The sequence below is a fragment of the Salvelinus fontinalis genome, chromosome 18, assembly GCF_029448725.1.
Source record: "Salvelinus fontinalis isolate EN_2023a chromosome 18, ASM2944872v1, whole genome shotgun sequence".
NCBI lineage: Eukaryota > Metazoa > Chordata > Actinopteri > Salmoniformes > Salmonidae > Salvelinus > Salvelinus fontinalis.
In genome coordinates, this window is record NC_074682.1 from 59,697,290 (window position 1) to 59,722,353 (window position 25,064).

At 43.4% G+C, this 25,064-nt stretch overlaps 1 protein-coding gene across 1 annotated transcript in view; it reads left to right on the forward strand.

Moving 5' to 3' along the window:
- Positions 1-25,064, forward strand: part of nisch (nischarin) — a 50,945-nt gene that overhangs the window by 11,231 nt on the left and 14,650 nt on the right. The window contains exons 12-17 of the mRNA XM_055869950.1: positions 5,991-6,107; positions 10,936-11,053; positions 12,253-12,377; positions 14,227-14,309; positions 15,664-17,241; positions 21,964-22,147. Of these exons, the coding sequence (XP_055725925.1) occupies positions 5,991-6,107; positions 10,936-11,053; positions 12,253-12,377; positions 14,227-14,309; positions 15,664-17,241; positions 21,964-22,147 (2,205 nt within the window). The remainder of the gene's footprint in view (positions 1-5,990; positions 6,108-10,935; positions 11,054-12,252; positions 12,378-14,226; positions 14,310-15,663; positions 17,242-21,963; positions 22,148-25,064) is intronic.

The following is a 25,064-nucleotide window of genomic DNA, read 5'->3' on the forward strand; positions in this document are numbered from 1 at the left end:
GTTCTGTCCTTTCAGGTGGATTAAACTGAAATTGCAACCAACTTTCTAAGGCTTGTTTAAAAAATAAAGATATTTTGGAAATTATTTCCTTTTCAAGCAACCGAAAGTGAACAGGTGTAATCTGAATAAAGGGAAAAAGGCCCTTCTTGAACATAGGATGAGACATTCGTACCAATCTACTAGAGAACCAGTTTGGATTTAAGTATAACTTTTGTATGACTGATGCCTTTAGTGAGAGGTCTAATGCTTTAATATTTAATAATTTCTGCCCTCCGAATTCATATTCGTTATATAAATAGGCCCTTTTAATTTTATCTGGCTTGCCGTTCCAAATAAAATTGAATATTTTTTGTTCATATAATTTAAAAAGCAGGTCACTAGGTGTAGGCAAAACCATAAGTGTAACGGCTGTCCTCCTCTTCTTCATCCGAAGAGGAGCAGGGATTGAACCAAGGCGCAGTGGAGTTTGAATACATAATGAATTTATTGACAAGACGGGAAAACGAACACGAACTACACTTGAACTGATACAAAATAACAAACGACGTTGACGAAACCTGAACATAAACTTACATAACTAAACATAAACTTACGTACAGGAAACAGACGACATCGAAACGAAACGAAACAAACAAACGCTACAGTCCCATGTGGTACGAACATACATACGGACACAGGAGACAATCACCCACAAACAAACAGTGAGAATGCCCTACCTAAATATGACTCTTGATTAGAGGAAAACGCAAACCACCTGCCTCTAATCAAGAGCCATACCAGGCAAACCAAAACCAACATAGAAACAAATAACATAGAATGCCCACCCAACCTCACGTCCTGACCAACTAACACACATAACAACTAACATAAATAGGTCAGGAACGTGACAATAAGCAAATAGGTAAACTGTGATATGATTAAAGAGTTAATCAGGGTGATTTTCCCACAAATAGACAGGTATTTTCCTTTCCATGGTAGCAAGATCTTATCTATTTTTGCTAACTTTCTATAAAAATTTATTGGAGTGAGATCATTTCTTTTTTTGGGGATTTGTATACCGAGTATGTCCACATCACCGTCAGACCATTTAATTGGTAAACTACATGGCAATGTAAAATCGGTATTTTTTAGTGATCCAATACGTAATATGGTACATTTATCATAATTTGGTTTTAATCCAGAGAGGATAGCAAATGTATCTAGATCCTCTAAGAGGCCGTGGAGAGATTCTAGTTGTGGTTTTAAAAGAAAACATGAATCATCAGCGTACAATGACACCTTAGTTTTTAGGCCCTGGATTTCTAATCCCTTAATATTAATGTTTGATCTAATTTTAACAGCTAACATTTCGATGGCAATAATAAATAGATATGCCGATAGTGGACAACCTTGTTTTACTCCTCTAGATAGTTTAAAACTTTCTGAGATGTAGCCATTATTTACTATTTTACACCTAGGGTTACTATACATAATTTTTACCCATTTTATAAGAGATTCCCCAAAATTGAAATATTCTAGGCATTTATATATAAACTCCAGTCGTACTTTATCAAAAGCCTTTTCAAAATCAGCTATGAAAACCAGGCCTGGTGTCCCCGATATTTCATAGTGTTCTATTGTTTCCAGTACTTGCCTTATATTATCTCCAATGTATCGTCCATGTAAAAAACCTGTCTGATTAGGATGAATAATATCTGACAACTTTTTTTATTCTATGCGCCAAGCATTTTGCTAGGATTTAGCCATAGCAGCAGTAGTAGTAGTAGTATTAGCCATAGCAGCAGTAGTAGTCGTAGTATTAGCCATAGCAGCAGTAGTAGTCGTAGAATTAGACATAGCAGCAGTAGCAGTCGTAGCAGCAGTAGTATTAGCCATAGCAGCAGTAGTATTAGCCAAAGCAGCAGTAGTAGTCGTAGTATTAGCCATAGCAGCAGTAGTAGTCATAGTATTAGACATAGCAGCAGTAGTAGTATTAGACATAGCATCAGTAGTAGTGGTAGCAGCAGTAGTATTAGCCATAGTAGCAGCAGTAGTATTCATTTTAGCCGTAGTTGGAGCAGCAACAGTAGTAGAAGTAGCATTAGCCGCAGTATTAGCCATACTAGCAGTAGTAGTATTAGCCATACTAGCAGTAGTAGCAGTAGTATTAGCCATTGATAAGAGAATTATGTTCTCAAGGTACATAACTCAATTTAATTATATTACTCAGTCTGCAAACCAGAATTTGTAAGATCCTGGTTGAATGAAACAGACGGAGGCCCAGCTAACATAGTCAAAAAGGTTTATTCACGGGAACGTTCTGAAGTCAAGAATACAAAACAATTCATTTTATACTGACTTCCCACGCCCACACATTCACACAAACAGACGCACACAATGTCCTGCTACGCACACACTGTCTCACTACCCAGCCGACAGAGATTAGGGAGACCTTGTCCTTCAGACGTACTCCCCGTTCTCTCCCAAATCTCTAGTCAGGTCGGCACCGAGCTCAGACAGTCTGTGTTTATAATAACATAAAGACATATTGTCTTTACCCTAATTCTGACTAGGACTACACATTTACTGATTATGATTTTATACATTCTAAGCAATTCCACACAATTATATGTTTCAGGGCGGAATGTTCTAATCATTCAATTAACAGATAATTCTCAACTATCAGCCATACTAGCAGAAGCAGCAGTAGTAGCAGCAACAGCAGTAGTAGTAGCAACAGCAGTAGTAGCAACAGCAGCAGTAGTAGCAGCAACAGCAGTAGTAGCAGCAACAGCAGTAGTAGCAGCAACAGCAGTAGTAGCAGCAACAGCAGTAGTAGCAGCAACAGCAGTAGTAGCAGCAACAGCAGTAGTAGCAGCAACAGCAGTAGTAGTAGCAGCAACAGCAGTAGTAGTAGCAGCAACAGCAGTAGTAGTAGCAGCAACAGCAGTAGTAGTAGCAGCAACAGCAGTAGTAGTAGCAGCAACAGCAGTAGTAGTAGCAGCAACAGCAGTAGTAGTAGCAGCAACAGCAGTAGTAGCAGCAGCAACAGCAGTAGTAGCAGCAGCAACAGCAGTAGTAGCAGCAGCAACAGCAGTAGTAGCAGCAGCAACAGCAGTAGTAGCAGCAGCAACAGCAGTAGTAGCAGCAGCAACAGCAGTAGTAGCAGCAGCAACAGCAGTAGTAGCAGCAGCAACAGCAGTAGTAGCAGCAGCAACAGCAGTAGTAGCAGCAGCAACAGCAGTAGTAGTAGCAGCAACAGCAGTAGTAGTAGCAGCAACAGCAGTAGTAGTAGCAGCAACAGCAGTAGTAGTAGCAGCAACAGCAGTAGTAGTAGCAGCAACAGCAGTAGTAGTAGCAGCAACAGCAGTAGTAGTAGCAGCAACAGCAGTAGTAGTAGCAGCAACAGCAGTAGTAGTAGCAGCAACAGCAGTAGTAGTAGCAGCAACAGCAGTAGTAGCAGCAGCAACAGCAGTAGTAGCAGCAGCAACAGCAGTAGTAGCAGCAACAGCAGTAGTAGTAGCAACAGCAGTAGTAGTAGTAGTAGTAGCAGCAACAGTAGTAGTAGTAGCAGCAACAGTAGTAGTAGTAGCAGCAACAGCAGTAGTAGTAGTAGTAGCAGCAGCAGCAACAGTAGTAGTAGTAGCAGCAGCAGTAGTAGTAGCAACAGCAGTAGTAGTAGTAGTAGCAGCAACAGCAGTAGTAGTAGCAGCAACAGCAGTAGTAGTAGCAGCAACAGCAGTAGTAGTAGCAGCAGCAGTAGTAGTAGCAGCAACAGCAGTAGTAGTAGCAGCAACAGCAGTAGTAGTAGCAGCAACAGCAGTAGTAGTAGCAGCAACAGCAGTAGTAGTAGCAGCAACAGCAGTAGTAGTAGCAGCAACAGCAGTAGTAGTAGTAGCAGCAACAGCAGTAGTAGTAGTAGCAGCAACAGCAGTAGTAGTAGTAGCAGCAACAGCAGTAGTAGTAGCAGCAACAGCAGTAGTAGTAGCAGCAACAGCAGTAGTAGTAGTAGCAGCAACAGCAGTAGTAGTAGTAGCAGCAACAGCAGTAGTAGTAGCAGCAACAGCAGTAGTAGTAGCAGCAACAGCAGTAGTAGTAGCAGCAACAGCAGTAGTAGTAGCAGCAACAGCAGTAGTAGTAGCAGCAACAGCAGTAGTAGTAGCAGCAACAGCAGTAGTAGTAGCAGCAACAGCAGTAGTAGTAGCAGCAACAACAGCAGCAGTAGTAGTAGTAGTAGCAGCAACAGCAGTAGTAGTAGTAGTAGCAGTAGTAGTAGTAGTAGCAGCAACAGCAGTAGTAGTAGTAGTAGTAGCAGCAACAGCAGTAGTAGTAGTAGTAGTAGCAGCAACAGCAGTAGTAGTAGTAGTAGTAGCAGCAACAGCAGTAGTAGTAGTAGTAGCAGCAACAGCAGTAGTAGTAGTAGTAGCAGCAACAGCAGTAGTAGTAGTAGTAGCAGCAACAGCAGTAGTAGTAGTAGTAGCAGCAACAGCAGTAGTAGTAGTAGTAGCAGCAACAGCAGTAGTAGTAGTAGTAGCAGCAACAGCAGTAGTAGTAGTAGTAGCAGCAACAGCAGTAGTAGTAGTAGTAGCAGCAACAGCAGTAGTAGTAGTAGTAGCAGCAACAGCAGTAGTAGTAGTAGTAGCAGCAACAGCAGTAGTAGTAGCAGCAACAGCAGTAGTAGTAGCAGCAACAGCAGTAGTAGTAGCAGCAACAGCAGTAGTAGTAGCAGCAACAGCAGTAGTAGTAGCAGCAACAGCAGTAGTTGTAGCAGCAACAGTAGTAGTAGTAGCAGCAACAGTAGTAGTAGTAGCAACAGCAGTAGTAGCAGCAACAGCAGTAGTAGCAGCAACAGCAGTAGTAGTAGCAGCAGCAACAGTAGTAGTAGCAGCAACAGCAGTAGTAGTAGCAACAGCAGTAGTAGTAGCAACAACAGCAGTAGTAGCAACAGTAGTAGTAGTAGTGATAGTAGCAGCAACAGTAGTAGTAGTAGCAACAGCAGTAGTAGCAGCAACAGCAGTAGTAGTAGCAGCAACAGTAGTAGTAGCAGCAACAGCAGTAGTAGTAGCAGCAACAGTAGTAGCAACAGTAGTAGTAGTAGTAGTGATAGTAGCAACAACAGCAGTAGTAGTAGCAACAGTAGTAGTAGTAGTAGTAGTGATAGTAGCAGCAACAGTAGTAGCAACAGCAGTAGTAGTAGCAGCAACAGCAGTAGTAGTAGTAACAGTAGTAGTAGCAACAGTAGTAGTAGCAGCAACAGTAGTAGCAACAGTAGTAGTAGTGATAGTAGCAGCAACAGTAGTAGCAACAGTAGTAGTAGTAGTAGTAGTGATAGTAGCAGCAACAGTAGTAGCAACAGTAGTAGTAGTAGCAGCAACAGCAGTAGTAGTAGCAACAGCAGTAGTAGTAGCAGCAACAGCAGCAGTAGTAGCAGCAACAGCAGCAGTAGTAGCAGCAACAGCAGTAGTAGTAGCAGCAACAGCAGTAGTAGTAGCAACAGTAGTAGTAGTAGTAGTAGTGATAGTAGCAGCAACAGTAGTAGCAACAGCAGTAGTAGTAGTAGTAGTGATAGTAGCAGCAACAGTAGTAGCAACAGTAGTAGCAGTAGTAGCAGCAACAGCAGTAGTAGTAGCAACAGCAGTAGTAGTAGCAGCAACAGCAGCAGTAGTAGCAGCAACAGCAGTAGTAGTAGCAGCAACAGCAGTAGTAGTAGCAGCAACAGCAGTAGTAGTAGCAGCAACAGCAGTAGTAGTAGCAACAGTAGTAGTAGTAGTAGTAGTAGTGATAGTAGCAGCAACAGTAGTAGTAGCAGCAACAGTAGTAGTAGTAGTAGTAGTGATAGTAGCAGCAACAGCAGTAGTAGTAGCAACAGTAGTAGTAGTGATAGTAGCAGCAACAGTAGTAGCAACAGCAGTAGTTGTAGCAGCAACAGCAGTAGTTGTAGCAGTGGTAGTAGTAGGTTGTAACTGTACTATATTCCCTACCCACTGATTGTTGATGTCCTTGTCTAACAGGTATGCTTGGACAGCACTGCGCCGACAGAGAAAGAGCTGGACACTGTGGAGGTGTTGAAAGCTATTCAGAAAGCCAAAGAATCTAAAGACCGAATGGCCAACAACAACGAGAAGAAGGTAAGGTGCCATAACCAATGGCAGAATAATGATTTGTGGTTAAATTTGTCTAATGTTCTGAGCCTGTTGATCTCTGTGAACAGGAGCATCTTACAACTGGTTATTACAGTATTACTGATATCTTTGGGAGGGGGGGGGGGTTATGACATAATTACTGATATCTTTGGGGGGGTTATGACATAATTACTGATATCTTTGGGGGGGTTATGACATAATTACTGATGTCTTTGGGGGGGGGGGGGGGGGGTTATGACATAATTACTGATATCTTTGGGGGGGTTATGACATAATTACTGACATCTTTGGGGGGTTATGACATAATTACTGACATCTTTGGGGGGGATACTTCAAGTATTGCTGATATTTATGGGGGGGTTATTACACCTACTGACATCTTTGGGGGGGGGGGGGGGTTATTACACCTACTGATATCTTTGGGGGGGGGTTATTACAGTATTACTGATATCTTTGGGGGGTTATTACAGTATTACTGATATCTTTGGGGGGGTTATTGCAGTATTACTGATATCTTTGGGGGGGGATTATTACAGTATTACTGATATCTTTGGGGGGGTTATTACAGTATTACTGATATCTTGGGGGGGGGGGGGTTATTACAGTATTACTGATATCTGGGGGGTTATTACAGTATTACTGATATCTTTGGGGGGGTTATTACAGTATTACTGATATCTTTTGGGGGGGGGGGGTTATTACAGTATTACTGATATCTTTGGGGGGGGGGGTATTACAGTATTACTGATATCTTTGGGGGGGTTATTACACTATTACTGATATCTGGGGGGTTATTACAGTATTAATGATATCTTTGGGGGGGTTATTACACTATTACTGATATCTGGGGGGTTATTACAGTATTAATGATATCTTTGGGGGGGTTATTACAGTATTACTGATATCTTTGGGGGGGTTATTACAGTATTACTGCTATCTTTGGGGGGGTTATTACAGCATTACTGATATCTGGGGGGTGTGATTACAGTATTACTGATATCTTGTGGGGGGGGGGTTATTACAGTATTACTGATATCTTTGGGGGGTTTATTACAGTATTACTGATATCTTTGGGGGGGGGGGTTATTACAGTATTCCTGATATCTTTGGGGGGGGGGTTATTACACTGTTACTGATATCTTTGGGGGGGGTTATTACAGTATTACTGATATCTTTGGGGGGTTATTACAGTATTACTGATATCTTGGGGGGGTTATTACACTATTACTGATATCTTTGGGGGGGGTTATTACAGTATTACTGATATCTTGGGGGGGGTTATTACAGTATTACTGATATCTTTGGGGGGATTGTTACAGTATTACTGATATCTTTGGGGGGGTTATTACAGTATTACTGATATCTTTGGGGGGGTTATTACAGTATTACTGATATCTTGGGGGGGGGGGTTATTACAGTATTACTGATATCTTTGGGGGGTTATTACAGTATTACTGATATCTTTTGGGGGGGTTATTACAGTATTACTGATATCTTTGGGGGGGGGGGGGGGGTTATTACAGTATTACTGATATCTTTGGGGGGGGGGTTATTACAGTATTACTGATATCTTTGGGTGGGGTTATTACAGTATTACTGATATCTTTGGGTGGGGTTATTACAGTATTACTGATATCTTTGGGGGGTTATTACACTATTACTGATATCTTGGGGGGTTATTACAGTATTACTGATATCTTTGGGGGGTTATTACAGTATTACTGATATCTTTGGGGGGTTATTACAGTATTACTGATATCTTTGGGGGGTTATTACAGTATTACTGATATCTTTGGGGGGTTATTACAGTATTACTGATATCTTTGGGGGGGGTTATTACAGTATTACTGATATCTTTGGGGGGGGTTATTACAGTATTACTGATATCTTTGGGGGGGGTTATTACAGTATTACTGATATCTTTGGGGGGGGGGGTTATTACAGTATTACTGATATCTTTGGGGGGGGTTATTACAGTATTACTGATATCTTTGGGGGGGTTATTACAGTATTACTGATATCTTTGGGGGGGGTTATTACAGTATTACTGATATCTTTGGGGGGGTTATTACAGTATTACAGATATCTTTGGTGGGGGCTGGTTATTACAGTATTAATGATATCTTTTGGGGGGTTATTACAGTATTACTGATATTTTGGGGGGTTATTACAGTATTACTGATATCTTTGGGGGGGTTATTACAGTATTACTGATATCTTTGGGGGGGTTATTACAGTATTACTGATATCTTTGGGGGGGGGGGGTTATTACAGTATTACTGATATCTTTGGGGGGGGGGGTTATTACAGTATTACTGATATCTTTGGGGGGGGGGTTATTACAGTATTACTGATATCTTTGGGGGGGTTAGTACAGTATTACTGATATCTTTGGGGGGGTTAGTACAGTATTACTGATATCTTTGGGGGGGTTAGTACAGTATTACTGATATCTTTGGGGGGGTTAGTACAGTATTACTGATATCTTTGGGGGGGTTAGTACAGTATTACTGATATCTGAGGGGTTATTACAGTATTACTGATATCTGAGAGGTTATTACAGTATTACTGATATCTTTGGGGGGGTTATTACAGTATTACTGATATCTTTGGGGGGGTTATTACAGTATTACTGATATCTTTGGGGGGGTTATTACAGTATTACTGATATCTTTGGGGGGGGGGTTATTACAGTATTACTGATATCTTTGGGGGGGGTTATTACAGTATTACTGATATCTTTGGGGGGGGGGTATTACAGTATTACTTATATCTTTGGGGGGTTATTACAGTATTACTGATATCTTGTGGGGGGGGGGGGTTATTACAGTATTACTGATATCTTGTGGGGGGGGGGGTTATTACAGTATTACTGATATCTTTGGGGGGGTTATTACAGTATTACTTGTATCTTTGGGGGGGGGGGGTTATTACAGTATTACTGATATCTTTGGGGGGGTTATTACAGTATTACTGATATCTTTGGGGGGGGGTTATTACAGTATTACTGATATCTTTGGGGGGGGGGGGGTTATTACAGTATTACTGATATCTTTGGGGGGGGGGTTATTACAGTATTACTGATATCTTTGGGGGGGGGGGTTATTACAGTATTACTGATATCTTTGGGGGGGGGTTATTACAGTATTACTGATATCTTTGGGGGGGGGTTATTACAGTATTACTGATATCTTTGGGGGGGGGGGTTATTACAGTATTACTGATGTCTTGGGGGGGTTATTACAGTATTACTGATATCTGTGGGGGGGTTATTACAGTATTACTGATGTCTTTGGGGGGGGTTATTACAGTATTACTGATATCTTTGGGGGGGGGGTTATTACAGTATTACTGATATCTTTGGGGGGGGGTTATTACAGTATTACTGATATCTTTGGGGGGGTTATTACAGTATTACTGATATCTTTGGGGGGGTTATTACAGTATTACTGATATCTTTGGGGGGGGGGGTGTTATTACACTATTACTGATATCTTTGGGGGGGTTGTTACAGTATTACTGATATCTTTGGGGGGGTTGTTACAGTATTACTGATATCTTGGGGGGGGGGGGGGGGTTATTACAGTATTACTGATATCTGGGGGGTTATTACAGTATTACTGATATCTTTGGGGGGGTTATTACAGTATTACTGATATCTTGGGGGGGGGGGTTATTACAGTATTACTGATATCTTTGGGGGGGTTATTACAGTATTACTGATATCTTGGGGGGGGGGGGGTTATTACAGTATTACTGATATCTGGGGGGGTTATTACAGTATTACGGATATCTGGGGGGGTTATTACAGTATTACTGATATCTTTGGGGGGGGTTATTACACTATTACTGATATCTGGGGGGTTATTACAGTATTACTGATATCTTTGGGGGGGGGGGGGTATTACAGTATTACTGATATCTTTGGGGGGGTTATTACAGTATTACTGATATCTTTGGGGGGGGTTATTATAGTATTACTGATATCTTTGGGGGGTTTATTACAGTATTACTGATATCTTTGGGGGGGGGGTTATTACAGTATTCCTGATATCTTTGGGGGGGGGGGGTTATTACACTATTACTGATATCTGGGGGGTGTTATTACACTATTACTGATATCTTTGGGGGGGGGGGTTATTACAGTATTACTGATATCTTTGGGGGGGGGTTATTACAGTATTACTGGTATCTTGGGGGGTTATTACAGTATTACTGATATCTTTGGGGGGGTTATTACAGTATTACTGATATCTGGGGGGGGGGGTATTACAGTATTACTGATATCTTTGGGGGGGGGGGGGTTATTACAGTATTACTGATATCATTGGGGGGGTTATTAAAGTATTACTGATATCTTTGGGGGGGGGGGGTGTTATTACACTATTACTGATATCTTTGGGGGGGGGGGGTGTTATTACACTATTACTGATATCTGGGGGGGGGGGGGGTTATTACAGTATTACTGATATCTTTGGGGGGGGGGGGGGGGTTATTAAAGTATTACTGATATAATTGGGGGGGTTATTACAGTATTACTGATATCTTTGGGGGGGGTTCTTTCCCCCAAAAAGAAATGCTAATATCCTTTTCCTTGCCAACTTAAAAAAGGTCTATCGAAAATGAACCATTTACTATCGTATTGAATGCAGCTAGCCTGAGTCCCAGATCTGTTTGTGCTGTCTTGCCTGTAACAATGGTATAGGAGTTGGCAAAACAGCACATTGACACCTCTGGTATAGAGGTTGATTATATAGAATATTCCTCTATATTATATGTTGACTAAAGCGAAGCCTGCTGGTGTGTTTGTCAGATCAGTGAGGACTCCAGGCTGTCTGGTGGTGGATCTTCCATCTCCTCCTCTGTCGCTGCCGCCTCTTCCTCTTCCTCTCTCCTCTCCTCAGCCTTAGCCCCAGCCTGCTCCAGCCAAGGTAATCATGTATGTATCAGGCTGCTGGGTGGGGCCTGCTCTGCTCTATATGCTCTAGCTCTCTCAACACTACTCTCCCTCGCTCTGTCTCGCGCTCTCGCGCTCTCGCTCTCTCGCTCTCTCGCTCTCTCTCTCTCTCTCTGTCTCTCTCTCTCTCTCTCTCTCTCAGCAGCTCTATACCAGTCACTGTGTTAAAGGTAGACTCAGCGAAATGACGTTATCACGAGCAGCACTGCAGATATTGCGATGAGCGAGATGCACGACTTCGCTCTCACACAGTCACACGTAGTATCTTCGCCTGTGCACAGGTTTGGTTCATGCTGTTACAGCGCGGTAGCAACAGGACCAAAACAGTGGAGAAGTTGAGCCTCGTGCTTCAACGCTCTTAAACCGAGTGTACACTACACGATTTTGGCCCCGATTTTTAGCTTTCTCAGACAAGTTTTTGAGATCGGAGACAAAAGCCCCATGTCCTTGCCTACTCAGGGCGCGCGGTCGTCACCGACGCTCGTTTAACGTGGGCTGGTCAGCGACGCAATCTTAGGGCTAACGATCTCGTCTTTGAGCAGTCCCAGACGTCACCCCCTGAGACACACAGCTCCTACTAATACATCACGAATCCCCCTGAGACACACAGCTCCTACTAATACATCACGAATCCCCCTGAGACACACAGCTCCTACTAATACATCACGAATCCCCCTGAGACACACAGCTCCTACTAATACATCACGAATCCCCCTGAGACACACAGCTCCTACTAATACATCACTAATCCCTCCCCCTGAGACACACAGCTCCTACTAATACGTCACTAATCCCTCCCCCTGAGACACACAGCTCCTACTAATACATCACTAATCCCTCCCCCTGAGACACACAGCTCCTACTAATACATCACTAATCCCTCCCCCTGAGACACACAGCTCCTACTAATACATCACTAATCCCTCCCCCTGAGACACACAGCTCCTACTAATACATCACTAATCCCTCCCCCTGAGACACACAGCTCCTACTAATACATCACTAATCCCTTCCCCTGAGACACACAGCTCTTACCACTGTAACTCTTACCACTGTAACTCTTACCACTGTGATATACACTGTGCTTTAACCGTGACGTATGCTCACACTAAACGCACGTTGAAGCGTAGCAGTATACATTTCAGATGACTATTTACATTTGTTTTGTTCCAGAAGTGATATGTAAAGAAGAAGCCTTTGTTACCCCTACAATATTGACTCCTGTGGATTTTATTGTACTTGATACCCAGCGATGCTATGATGATGTAAACACTCTGCCTTGTGAGGAACAACTACAGGTGAGTCTTTCATCTGATTACACAAAAAAAATACAAAAAATATTATGACATTTTTCACAATTTCTTTTGTAATATGGCATCTGCCGCAAGAAAAATAACGTTTAGTTTCTTTGTGAACTTTACCGTTAAAAAAAATTATAATAGTGATTCTTAAAACGTAAAATAGAATTCGTTACATACTGTATGTAAAATTGTCACAAAAAAACAACCTGAACTCAGGGGTAGACGTAACATAGTAAACGAAAATCTGGAGTACTGAAATTAGTATGATTGGGTATGGTATGTATGTGTACATATGTGGATGTCCATTATCCATTTTGTATGATATGTTACCAATTACAATTCATATGATGTAACAAAGGATCATTAGTATGATATGTTACGAATTGCAATTCGTGCAATAAGTTACGAATTTACAATGCGTATATTTGACAAATTCCAATTTAACTAGGTTGCTAGTTGGCTAACGTTAGCTAGCTGGCTAATGTTAGCTAGCCAAGGAATTAAGGTTAACGTTATGGGAAGGGTTAGCTAACATGCTAAGTAGTTGGAAAGTAGCTAGAAATTTGTAAGTAGTTGCAAAGTTACTAAAATGCTAAAGTTGTCCATGATGAGATTCAAAACACGCAACCTTACGGTTGCTTGGCGTTCGCGTTATACGCCTACATATCCACCCCGACCATCCACCCTCCTTTAGTTTTTGCCTTAAGTAAACTTCGGCCCACAATTTAAAAGTTGTGACATACCACGGAATAGCGTGCGGTATGCCGTGGTGTGGAATGGTACTTTTACAGTTCTTGCTTTTAATGCTCGTTTTAACCACCAGAGGCCACCATTAAACACATTTACAAAATGTATTGATCTGGGCTTTTGAAGCCGAGCATGCAATTGTGAATGCACTTTATGATTCAAATGTAATTATATATTTCATTGTAGGCCTATAGGAAGGAGATCAGTCAAGCCGAGTCCCAATATGGACAGAATATTGTATGAAATATTTGGATGTTTAAAGGCCAGCATTTGGTCGAATATCAGATTTTGGGAATTGTTCAAGTTTAAAATCGGAAAGTATTCAGACCCCTTCCCTTTTTCCACATTTTGTTACGTTACAGCCTTATTCTAAAATGGATAAAAAAAAAAAAAAAATCCTCATAAATCTACATACAATACCCCATAATGACAAACTAAAAGCAGGTTTTTAGAAATGTTGCTAATTTATACAAAATCTAAAAACTGAAATACCTTATTTACATAAGTATTCAGACCCTTTGCTATGAGACTCCAAATTGAGCTCAGGTGCATCCTGTTTCCATTGATCATCCTTGAGATGTTTCTACAACTTGATTGGCGTCCACCTGTGGTTAGGGCTGTTGCGGTGAACGTATTACCCCCACACCGGCAGTCACGAGTCATAAAGCCAGTCAAATGCCACATGACTGTTTAGTCACAGTAATTAGGCCTCTCCAAGCTCTGATGCTGCTGCTGATCATTAGTAGCCTACCAAACTTGCTACCTGCCTGGTACTCATTACTCTATTGTCCCTCTAATCACTCTGACATCAATGCAAATGTATCGAAAATCTAATCAAACACTTCATGAGAGCCCATGAGCTCATGTTGCAAAACATTTCTATAGGCTATGCAATTGCGGGGGGAAAACAGAGTGATGGCCTCTAATAAAAAGAGGAGGATCCCATCAGCTTTCTATAGACTTGGCCTACTATATATATTTCTCAACTTTCCTAATATTAAACACTTGACCCAGACACTCTTCACGATGTTAAATTGTCTTTGTGGGTTTCATGTTCAGTGGAGCAACATCTTAAATGTTATGTTTGTTATTGTTCCAGGTTACCAGCCACCAGCCGGATGATGATTCTAGTTCTTTTAAACACTCCAGTACCCAACAGAACCAGATCCATGGGAACAGTAGGTACGTTGTGAAGCACGCAGCTTGTAAACATAATTTACACTTTTGACACGTAAATAAACCATTTCATTCGTTCACCCATTCATTCATTTATTTATTCATTCATTCAAGATGTGTTGTTTCTGTACTGTTTATCTCCATGTCTTCACTAATGTGACATGTAGTTAAAATGGAGGCGGGTGACATGTAGTTAAAATGGAGGCGGGTGACATGTAGTTAAAATGGAGGCGGGTGACATGTAGTTAAAATGGAGGCCGGTTGACATGTAGTTAAAATGGAGGCCGGTTGACATGTAGTTAAAATGGAGGCCGGTGACATGTTGTTAAAATGGAGGCCGGTGACATGTAGTTAAAATGGAGGCCGGTTGACATGTAGTTAAAATGGAGGCCGGTTGACATGTAGTTAAAATGGAGGCCGGTGACATGTTGTTAAAATGGAGGCCGGTGACATGTTGTTAAAATGGAGGCCGGTTGACATGTAGTTAAAATGGAGGCCGGTTGACATGTAGTTAAAATGGAGGCCGGGTGACATGTAGATAAAATGGAGGCCGGTGACATGTAGTTAAAATGGAGACGGGTGACATGTAGTTAAAATGGAGGCGGGTGACATGTAGTTGAAATGGAGACGGGTGACATGTAGTTAAAATGGAGGCGGGTGACATGTAGATAAAATGGAGGCGGGTGACATGTAGTTAAAATGGAGGCCGGTTGACATGTAGTTAAAATGGAGACGGGTGACATGTAGTTAAAATGGAGGCCGGGTGACATGTAGTTAAAATGGAGACGGGTGACATGTAGTTAAAATGGAGGCCGGTGACATGTAGTTAAAATGGAGGCCGGGTGACATGTAGTTAAAATGGAGGCGGGTGACATGTTGTTAAAATGGAGGCCGGTGACATGTAGTTAAAATGGAGGCCGGGTGACATGTAGTTAAAATGGAGACGGGTGACATGTAGTTAAAATGGAGGCGGGTGACATGTTGTTAAAATGGAGGCCGGTGACATGTTGTTAAAATGGAGACGGGTGACATGTAGATAAAATGGAGGCCAGTTTTATACACTAACCTGTCAGAAGGAGGCGCTAGATCCCTCCAGAAATATTGGTAGAGAGTTGATGAACGTCAACCCTGTGACATGGGGTATCCACCACAGTCATATTACTGTGTCAGTGCTGTTTTTAGTGGAAATTAATCACTTTACTTTTTTATTTATTTATACACAGCATTCCAGTCTAAACCATATATATTCCCCTCTTTTACTTTCTGCTGCTATTGTTGTTCTACTACTGTTTTATCATGAGTTATTGTGGATGATGATGATGATGAAGATCTAACCAGGTGTGTGTTTCCTGTGTCCCAGCTGCTGCTGCTGCTGTGTGGAGGACAGAGAGGAGAGATACACGTGGAGCAGCACTAACCCGAGGACTCCTGTGCTCCCCCTCCACCTCCCCTCCTCCACCTCCTCCTGTCCGTCCTTCACCTCCCTGCTGTCTGCCCGCATCACCAGAGCCCTGGCAGAGGAGGACAGGAGGCCCAGCAGACTCAGAGATCTTCCCAGCCAGGAAGAGACTGATCTGGGCAGCCCCAGCCCCAGTCCCAGCCCTTCCTCTGGAGATGGATACTTTGAGATGGGTCTGGGGGAGGGAAAGGAGAGGGAGGGAGAGGAGGGGTCCCTGACTGACCAGGTAGAGGGAGAGAACCAGGCCCCAGAGACAGAGGTGTTACGTGTGATTAAAGTCATGTGGTGTCACTGCATCAGGGTTGATGATGTGGTGGAGCAGAGGTCAGTGTGTGTGGTGCTAACAAACAGTCTACTGGGGTTGTTCCACTGTCCTAGTCACCCCTCTACAGCCCCAACCCATCAACCCCAGAGCCAACCTCACGACCTTGGCTCAGTCACAGTCCAGACCCAGTGCCTAACCCTACAGACCCTAGTAGATAACCTGGAGCCAGACTTTGTCCTTCCCTACGACCAGCTAGACTCTCTCCTCTTCTACATCCCAGACACTTGCCTTTCCCTGAGGGTGAGGTCCTCTGACGTCCGCTGGTACCTCTTCTCAGACCCCCGGGGTTTAAAGGAGACCCACTCCCTGCTCTGCTCCCTGGCCCAGCTCCCGTCCTCCCCGTCAGGAGGACCCTCCACCCCGCAGCAGCTCCTCCACCTGCTCTTCGCCTCCTGGGAGTTTGAAGAGAACCAGGGCTGTGTGAAAGGCGGTTATGCAGCACATCTAGTGGTGACGGCCATGTTGGCGTCCCAGACCAGCCAGCAGACAACCACCTCAACAAACCCAACTGTCCCTCCTATGAAGACCTCTACTAACCCCAACACCTTCAACCTCCAAACTCTAGCCAATCCCCTTCTCTCTGACATCCTATCCCACGTAGTTCCAGGAGGGGACAGAGACTCCTCCTGCTGTGTCCCCTGTGTCCTGTTTTTGACCCAGCGGCATCTCTGTGTGCTGAAGGTGGACTTCAAAGCTCTGGCCCGGGGAACCATCAGAGACGAACAACCGTCAGACAACCTCAACCAGAGGCTTCGCTCCTGCTCCAGGCTCACCCGTATCCCCCTGGCCTCTGTGCTGCCCCACCCCAGGCCGAGTGCCCTGTATGGGGCTGGGTCTAGGTCGGGGTCTATCCCTGCCTACTCTCCCAGCTGCCCCCTGCCCTGGCACCAGCGCTCCCCCAGAGACGGCCGTGTCATGGAGCTCCTAGTGGGTCAGGAGAGGGTCACGGCGGTGTTCCCCTTGCCTCACGACAGGCTCCGCTTCCAGAGACAGTTCACCCTGCTGCGCTCCAGCCTCAGGGACATCAAGACTGTGGCTTTCCTGCAGGGTGGGAACGAACATAGCCACAGTGACGAGGACAGTCCCAGGACGATAAACATATACACGTCCACTCCCAATGAGACCAAGAGCACAGACAGGCTGCAGGTTAACAGGTAGATACGCATGGACACATTACTGAAGGACACACTGTCCGAGTTACTGAAGGACAGACTGTGTCATTACTGAAGGACAGACTTTGTCATTACTGAAGGACACACTGTCTCATTACTGAAGGACAGACTGTGTCATTACTGAAGGACAGACTGTGTCATTACTGAAGGACAGACTGTGTCATTACTGAAGGACAGACTGTGTCATTACTGAAGGACAGACTGTGTCATTACTGAAGGACAGACTGTGTCATTACTGAAGGACAGACTGTGTCATTACTGAAGGACAGACTGTGTCATTACTGAAGGACAGACTGTGTCATTACTGAAGGACAGACTATGTCATTACTGAAGGACAGACTGTGTCATTACTGAAGGACAGACTGTGTCATTACTGAAGGACAGACTGTGTCATTACTGAAGGACACACTGTCTCATTACTGAAGGACAGACTGTCTCTTTACTGAAGGACAGACTGTCTCTTTACTGAAGGACAGACTGTCTCTTTACTGAAGGACAGACTGTCTCTTTACTGAAGGACAGACTGTCTCTTTACTGAAGGACAGACTGTCTCTTTACTGAAGGACAGACTGTCTCATTACTGAAGGACAGACTGTCTCATTACTGAAGGACAGACTGTCTCATTACTGAAGGACACACTGTCTCATTACTGAAGGACACACTGTCTCATTACTGAAGGACACACTGTCTCATTACTGAAGGACACACTGTCTCATTACTGAAGGACACACTGTCTCATTACTGAAGGACACACTGTCTCATTACTGAAGGACACACTGTCTCATTACTGAAGGACACACTGTCTCATTACTGAAGGACACACTGTCTCATTACTGAAGGACACACTGTCTCTTTACTGAAGGACAGACTGTCTCTTTACTGAAGAACAGACTGTCTCTTTACTGAAGGACAGACTGTCTCTTTACTGAAGGACAGACTGTCTCTTTACTGAAGGACACACTGTCTCATTACTGAAGGACAGACTGTCTCATTACTGAAGGACAGACTGTCTCATTACTGAAGGACAGACTGTCTCATTACTGAAGGACAGACTGTCTCATTACTGAAGGACACACTGTCTCATTACTGAAGGACACACTGTCTCATTACTGAAGGACACACTGTCTCATTACTGAAGGACACACTGTCTCATTACTGAAGGACACACTGTCTCATTACTGAAGGACACACTGTCTCATTACTGAAGGACACACTGTCTCATTACTGAAGGACACACTGTCTCATTACTGAAGGACACACTGTCTCATTACTGAAGGACACACTGTCTCATTACTGAAGGACACACTGTCTCATTACTGAAGGACACACTGTCTCATTACTGAAGAACACACTGTCTCATTACTGAAGGACACACTGTCTCATTACTGAAGGACACACTGTCTCATTACTGAAGGACACACTGTCTCTTTACTGAAGGACAGACTGTCTCTTTACTGAAGGACAGACTGTCTCTTTACTGAAGGACAGACTGTCTCTTTACTGAAGGACAGACTGTCTCTTTACTGAAGGACAGACTGTCTCTTTACTGAAGGACAGACTGTCTCTTTACTGAAGGACAGACTGTCTCTTTACTGAAGGACAGACTGTCTCTTTACTGAAGGACAGACTGTCTCTTTACTGAAGGACAGACTGTCTCTTTACTGAAGGACAGACTGTCTCTTTACTGAAGGACAGACTGTCTCTTTACTGAAGGACAGACTGTCTCTTTACTGAAGGACAGACTGTCTCTTTACTGAAGGACAGACTGTCTCATTACTGAAGGACACACTGTCTCATTACTGAAGGACACACTGTCTCATTACTGAAGGACACACTGTCTCATTACTGAAGGACACACTGTCTCATTACTGAAGGACACACTGTCTCATTACTGAAGGACACACTGTCTCATTACTGAAGGACACACTGTCCGAGTTACTGAAGGACACACTGTCCGAGTTACTGAAGGACACACTGTCTCATTACTGAAGGACACACTGTCTCATTACTGAAGGACACACTGTCTCATTACTGAAGGACACACTGTCTCATTACTGAAGGACACACTGTCTCATTACTGAAGGACACACTGTCTCATTACTGAAGGACAGACTGTCTCATTACTGAAGGACAGACTGTCTCATTACTGAAGGACAGACTGTCTCATTACTGAAGGACAGACTGTCTCATTACTGAAGGACAGACTGTCTCATTACTGAAGGACAGACCGTCCGAGTTACTGAAGGACAGGCCGTCCGAGTTACTGAAGGACAGGCTGTCCGAGTTACTGAAGGACAGACCGTCTCATTACTGAAGGACAGACCGTCTCATTACTGAAGGACAGACCGTCTCATTACTGAAGGACAGACCGTCTCATTACTGAAGGACAGACCGTCTCATTACTGAAGGACAGACTGTCTCATTACTGAAGGACAGACTGTCCGAGTTACTGAAGGACAGACTGTCTCATTACTGAAGGACAGACTGTCTCATTACTGAAGGACAGACTGTCTCATTACTGAAGGACAGACTGTCTCATTACTGAAGGACAGACCGTCCGAGTTACTGAAGGACAGACCGTCCGAGTTACTGAAGGACAGGCTGTCCGAGTTACTGAAGGACAGGCTGTCTCATTACTGAAGGACAGACTGTCTCATTACTGAAGGACAGACTGTCTCATTACTGAAGGACAGACCGTCTCATTACTGAAGGACAGACTGTCTCATTACTGAAGGACAGACTGTCTCATTACTGAAGGACAGACTGTCCGAGTTACTGAAGGACAGACTGTCTCATTACTGAAGGACAGACTGTCTCATTACTGAAGGACAGACTGTCTCATTACTGAAGGACAGACTGTCTCATTACTGAAGGACAGACTGTCCGAGTTACTGAAGGACAGACTGTCTCATTACTGAAGGACAGACTGTCTCATTACTGAAGGACAGACTGTCTCATTACTGAAGGACAGACTGTCTCATTACTGAAGGACAGACTGTCTCATTACTGAAGGACAGACCGTCCGAGTTACTGAAGGACAGGCTGTCCGAGTTACTGAAGGACAGGCTGTCTCATTACTGAAGGACAGACTGTCTCATTACTGAAGGACAGACTGTCTCATTACTGAAGGACAGACTGTCTCATTACTGAAGGACAGACTGTCTCATTACTGAAGGACAGACTGTCTCATTACTGAAGGACAGACCGTCCGAGTTACTGAAGGACAGGCTGTCCGAGTTACTGAAGGACAGACCGTCTCATTACTGAAGGACACACTGTCTCATTACTGAAGGACACACTGTCTCATTACTGAAGGACAGACTGTCTCATTACTGAAGGACAGACTGTCTCATTACTGAAGGACAGACTGTCTCATTACTGAAGGACAGACTGTCTCATTACTGAAGGACAGACTGTCTCATTACTGAAGGACAGACTGTCTCATTACTGAAGGACAGACTGTCCGAGTTACTGAAGGACAGACTGTCCGAGTTACTGAAGGACAGACTGTCTCATTACTGAAGGACAGACTGTCTCATTACTGAAGGACAGACTGTCTCATTACTGAAGGACACACTGTCTCATTACTGAAGGACACACTGTCTCATTACTGAAGGACAGGCTGTCCGAGTTACTGAAGGACAGGCTGTCCGAGTTACTGAAGGACAGACCGTCTCATTACTGAAGGACAGACCGTCTCATTACTGAAGGACAGACCGTCCGAGTTACTGAAGGACAGACTGTCTCATTACTGAAGGACAGACTGTCTCATTACTGAAGGACAGACCGTCCGAGTTACTGAAGGACAGGCCGTCCGAGTTACTGAAGGACAGACTGTCTCATTACTGAAGGACAGACTGTCCGAGTTACTGAAGGACAGACTGTCTCATTACTGAAGAACAGACTGTCTCATTACTGAAGAACAGGCTGTCCGAGTTACTGAAGGACAGACTGTCTCATTACTGAAGAACAGGCTGTCCGAGTTACTGAAGGACAGACTGTCTCATTACTGAAGGACAGGCTGTCCGAGTTACTGAAGGACAGACTGTCTCATTACTGAAGGACAGGCTGTCCGAGTTACTGAAGGACAGACTGTCTCGTTACTGAAGAACAGGCTGTCCGAGTTACTGAAGGACAGGCTGTCCGAGTTACTGAAGGACAGACTGTCTCATTACTGAAGGACAGGCTGTCCGAGTTACTGAAGGACAGACTGTCTCATTACTGAAGGACAGGCTGTCCGAGTTACTGAAGGACAGACTGTCTCATTACTGAAGGACAGACTGTCTCATTACTGAAGGACAGGCTGTCCGAGTTACTGAAGGACAGACTGTCTCATTACTGAAGGACAGGCTGTCCGAGTTACTGAAGGACAGACTGTCTCATTACTGAAGGACAGACTGTCTCATTACTGAAGGACAGACTGTCTCATTACTGAAGGACAGACTGTCTCATTACTGAAGGACAGACTGTCTCATTACTGAAGGACAGACTGTCTCATTACTGAAGGACAGACCGTCCGAGTTACTGAAGGACAGACTTTACTGAAGGACAGACTGTCCGATTTTTTGTAAAATAGAAATGTAGCTAAATTGAAATGTTTAGTGAATATAAAAATGTATTCTATAGCTAACAGTTAGCTATCAAGATCGAGGTTATTCCATTTTTCATGACATATTGTTTCTCTCTCTCTCTCTCTCCATCTAGCCCTCGGGGTGCTCAGCGCCCTCGGCCATCGCTGTCCCTGTCCTACCCAACAGACATCCTGGTGGAGAAGCTGACTGGAGACAACCAGGTCCCATCCCACCTGTCCCTGTCCCCAGCCCTGTCCCTCGTCTCTGGGCTTCGGGGACACCAGCTGCTGGGGTTCTTCCACACAAACATTGCAGAGGTAGAGGGAGAGAGATAACACACACACACACACACACACAGATGTATGCACGCAACACACACACACACGCAGGCGCAAAAATTGGTCGCCGGAGAATGTGACTGGTAAGATTTAAATTGACCAGACGTTTTAGATATGTACCGGACCCATTTGGTGCATAACCCATAACGGCGTCCACCCACGGTGCTCAGAATGACAGAAATCACATTCAGATTATGGTAATTCATATTAACAGAAAAGGATTTAGCCTGTAAAGCTCTTATACCAACATGACCTGTTTTATTGAAAAGCAAAACGTTGTCCGTTGTCTTCATCTCTACTACAAATAATCAATTTATTTCATACTTTATTTTTTATTTTTTACTAAACATTCAGGCTAGAAGAACAAGTATCCCTACACAGTAATAACTTCAAAATATAGTATTTTAATTGTCTAATTTGGAAACGACCTCTCCTATTGGCTATTTGTATGAGCTGTGCACGAAAGAGGTGTGTCTGTGTGCCAAAGCGCGCATCTGTAGCGAGTGACCGTTAACGAGCCTCGCTGACTGTGCTTTGTGGGATGGGTCGTAAAATCATCAACTCTGCTGTCCTCAGAACTGGATATTTATTAAAGGGCAATTCTGTCACTTTTCAACCTCATCTCCAAACCAGTGTCTGCATACAGCGCATTGGGACAGTAATTTAGACCCCTTGACTTTTTCCACATTTTGTTACGTTACAGCCTTATTCTAAAATGGATTCAATTGAAACATTTTCTTCATCAATCTATACACAATACCCAATAATGACATCACAATACCCCATCATGACATCACAATGCCCAATAATGACATCACAGTACCCCATCATGACATCACAATACCCAATAATGATGAAGCGAAAACTTTGTATTTTTTGCAAATGTATAGAAAATAACAAACAGAAATACCTTATTTACATAAGTATTCAGACCCTTTGCTATGAGACTCGAAATTGAGCTCAGGTGCATCCTGTTTCCATTGATCATCCTTGAGATGTTTCTACAACTTGATTGGAATCCACCTGTGGTAAATTAAATTGATTGGACATGATTTGGAAAGGCACAAACCTGTCTATGTAAGGTCCCACAGTTGACAGTGCATGTCAGAGCAAAAACCAAGGCTTGAGGTCGAAGGAATTGTCCGTAGAGCTCCATGACAGGATTGTGTTGAGGCACAGATCTGGGGAAGGGTACCAAAAAATGTCTGCAGCATTGAAGGTCCCCAAGAACACAGTGGCCCCACAGTGGACTCTTCCGAGAGCTGGCCGCCCGGCCAAACTGAGCAACCGGGGGAGAAGGGCCTTGGTCAAGGAGGTGACCAAGAACCCAATGATCACTCTGACAGAGCTCCAGAGTTCCTCTGTGGAGATGAGAGAACCTTCCAGAAGGACAACCATCTCTGCAGCACCTCACTAATAAGGCATTGGTGAAGTGCTGCAGTTCAATCTAATGAAACCAAGATTGAACTCTTAGGCCTGAATGCCAAGTATCACATCTGGAGGAAACCTGGCACCAACAGAGCAAAGTACAGATAGATCCTTCATGAAAACCTGCTCAGAACCTCAGACTGGGGCGAAGGTTCACCTTCCAACAGGACAATGACACAAAGCACACAGCCAAGACAACGCAGGAGTGGCTTCTAGACAAGTCTCTGAATGTCCTTGAGTGGCCCAACCAGAGCCCGGACTTGAACCCGATCGAACATCTCTGGAGAGACCTGAAAATAGCTGTGCAGCGACGCTCCCCATCCAACCTGACAGAGATTGAGAGGAATACATATACAGGCGTGCCAAGCTTGTAGCATCATACCCAAGAAGACTCAAGGCTGTAATCGCTACCAAAGGTGCTTCAACAAAGTACTGAGTAAAGAGTCTGAATATTTTTTAAACATTTTTAATACATTTGAAAAAAAATCGAAACTGTTTTTGCTTTGTCATTATGGGGTATTGTGATGTCATTATGGGGTATTGCTTTGTCATTATGGGGTATTGTGATGTCATTATGTGGTATTGTGATGTCATTATGTGGTATTGTGATGTCATTATGTGGTATTGTGATGTCATTATGGGGTATTGCTTTGTCATTATGGGGTATTGTGATGTCATTATGTGGTATTGTGATGTCATTATGTGGTATTGTGATGTCATTATGTGGTATTGTGTGTAGATTGATGATGAGAAAAAAAGAATTGCATCCATTTTAGAATAAGTCTGTAACGTAACAAAATGTGGAGAAAGTTGAGAGGTCTGAATACTTTCTGAATGTACTGTATGTGAAAACAGTTTATATGATCTGGTTAAAAAAGAGAAGAAATGGCCTAAAAATGCTTCTCTGTGACATCACAGGGTACGATTTGAAGTAAAAAAAACAAAAAAACATTGACTTTCAAAACCCGCAACGAGTTTCTAGCCCAAAGGAGGACGTTTTCTTGCTCCCCACTTCTCTGCGAATTTCATAGTGTTTTAAAATCACAGATTTTAAAATGTTTTACCTTTTTGATGATGTCATCTGGTAGAACTTTAATGGGTTTTTCTTTCTTTTCTACAAAACTTTTTTCACATTTGTTGACACTGGTATTGTGCTGGAGATCATGAACATGAGGTTAAAAAAATGGTGGAGTTGCCCTTTAAATGATTGACATTTGTGCCTCATCCTCTCCTATTAGGCTACTATATGCGTTGGAGGTCGGTTGTACGTTGGTACTAGGTCAACTCTATGCATGGTTTCTTTCATAAGCTTTTCACAGCTGTAATTTTTTTTTTTTTTTTTTGGAGTTCTCATTTGATTTTTCTACCTTGGTATTGTTTGCACAATTTCCCTTCTTGTGACCTGAAATATTTGTCATTGAAAATTAAAGCTGTGATTTGAGAACAGCCAAGCCATACACTGTGACTT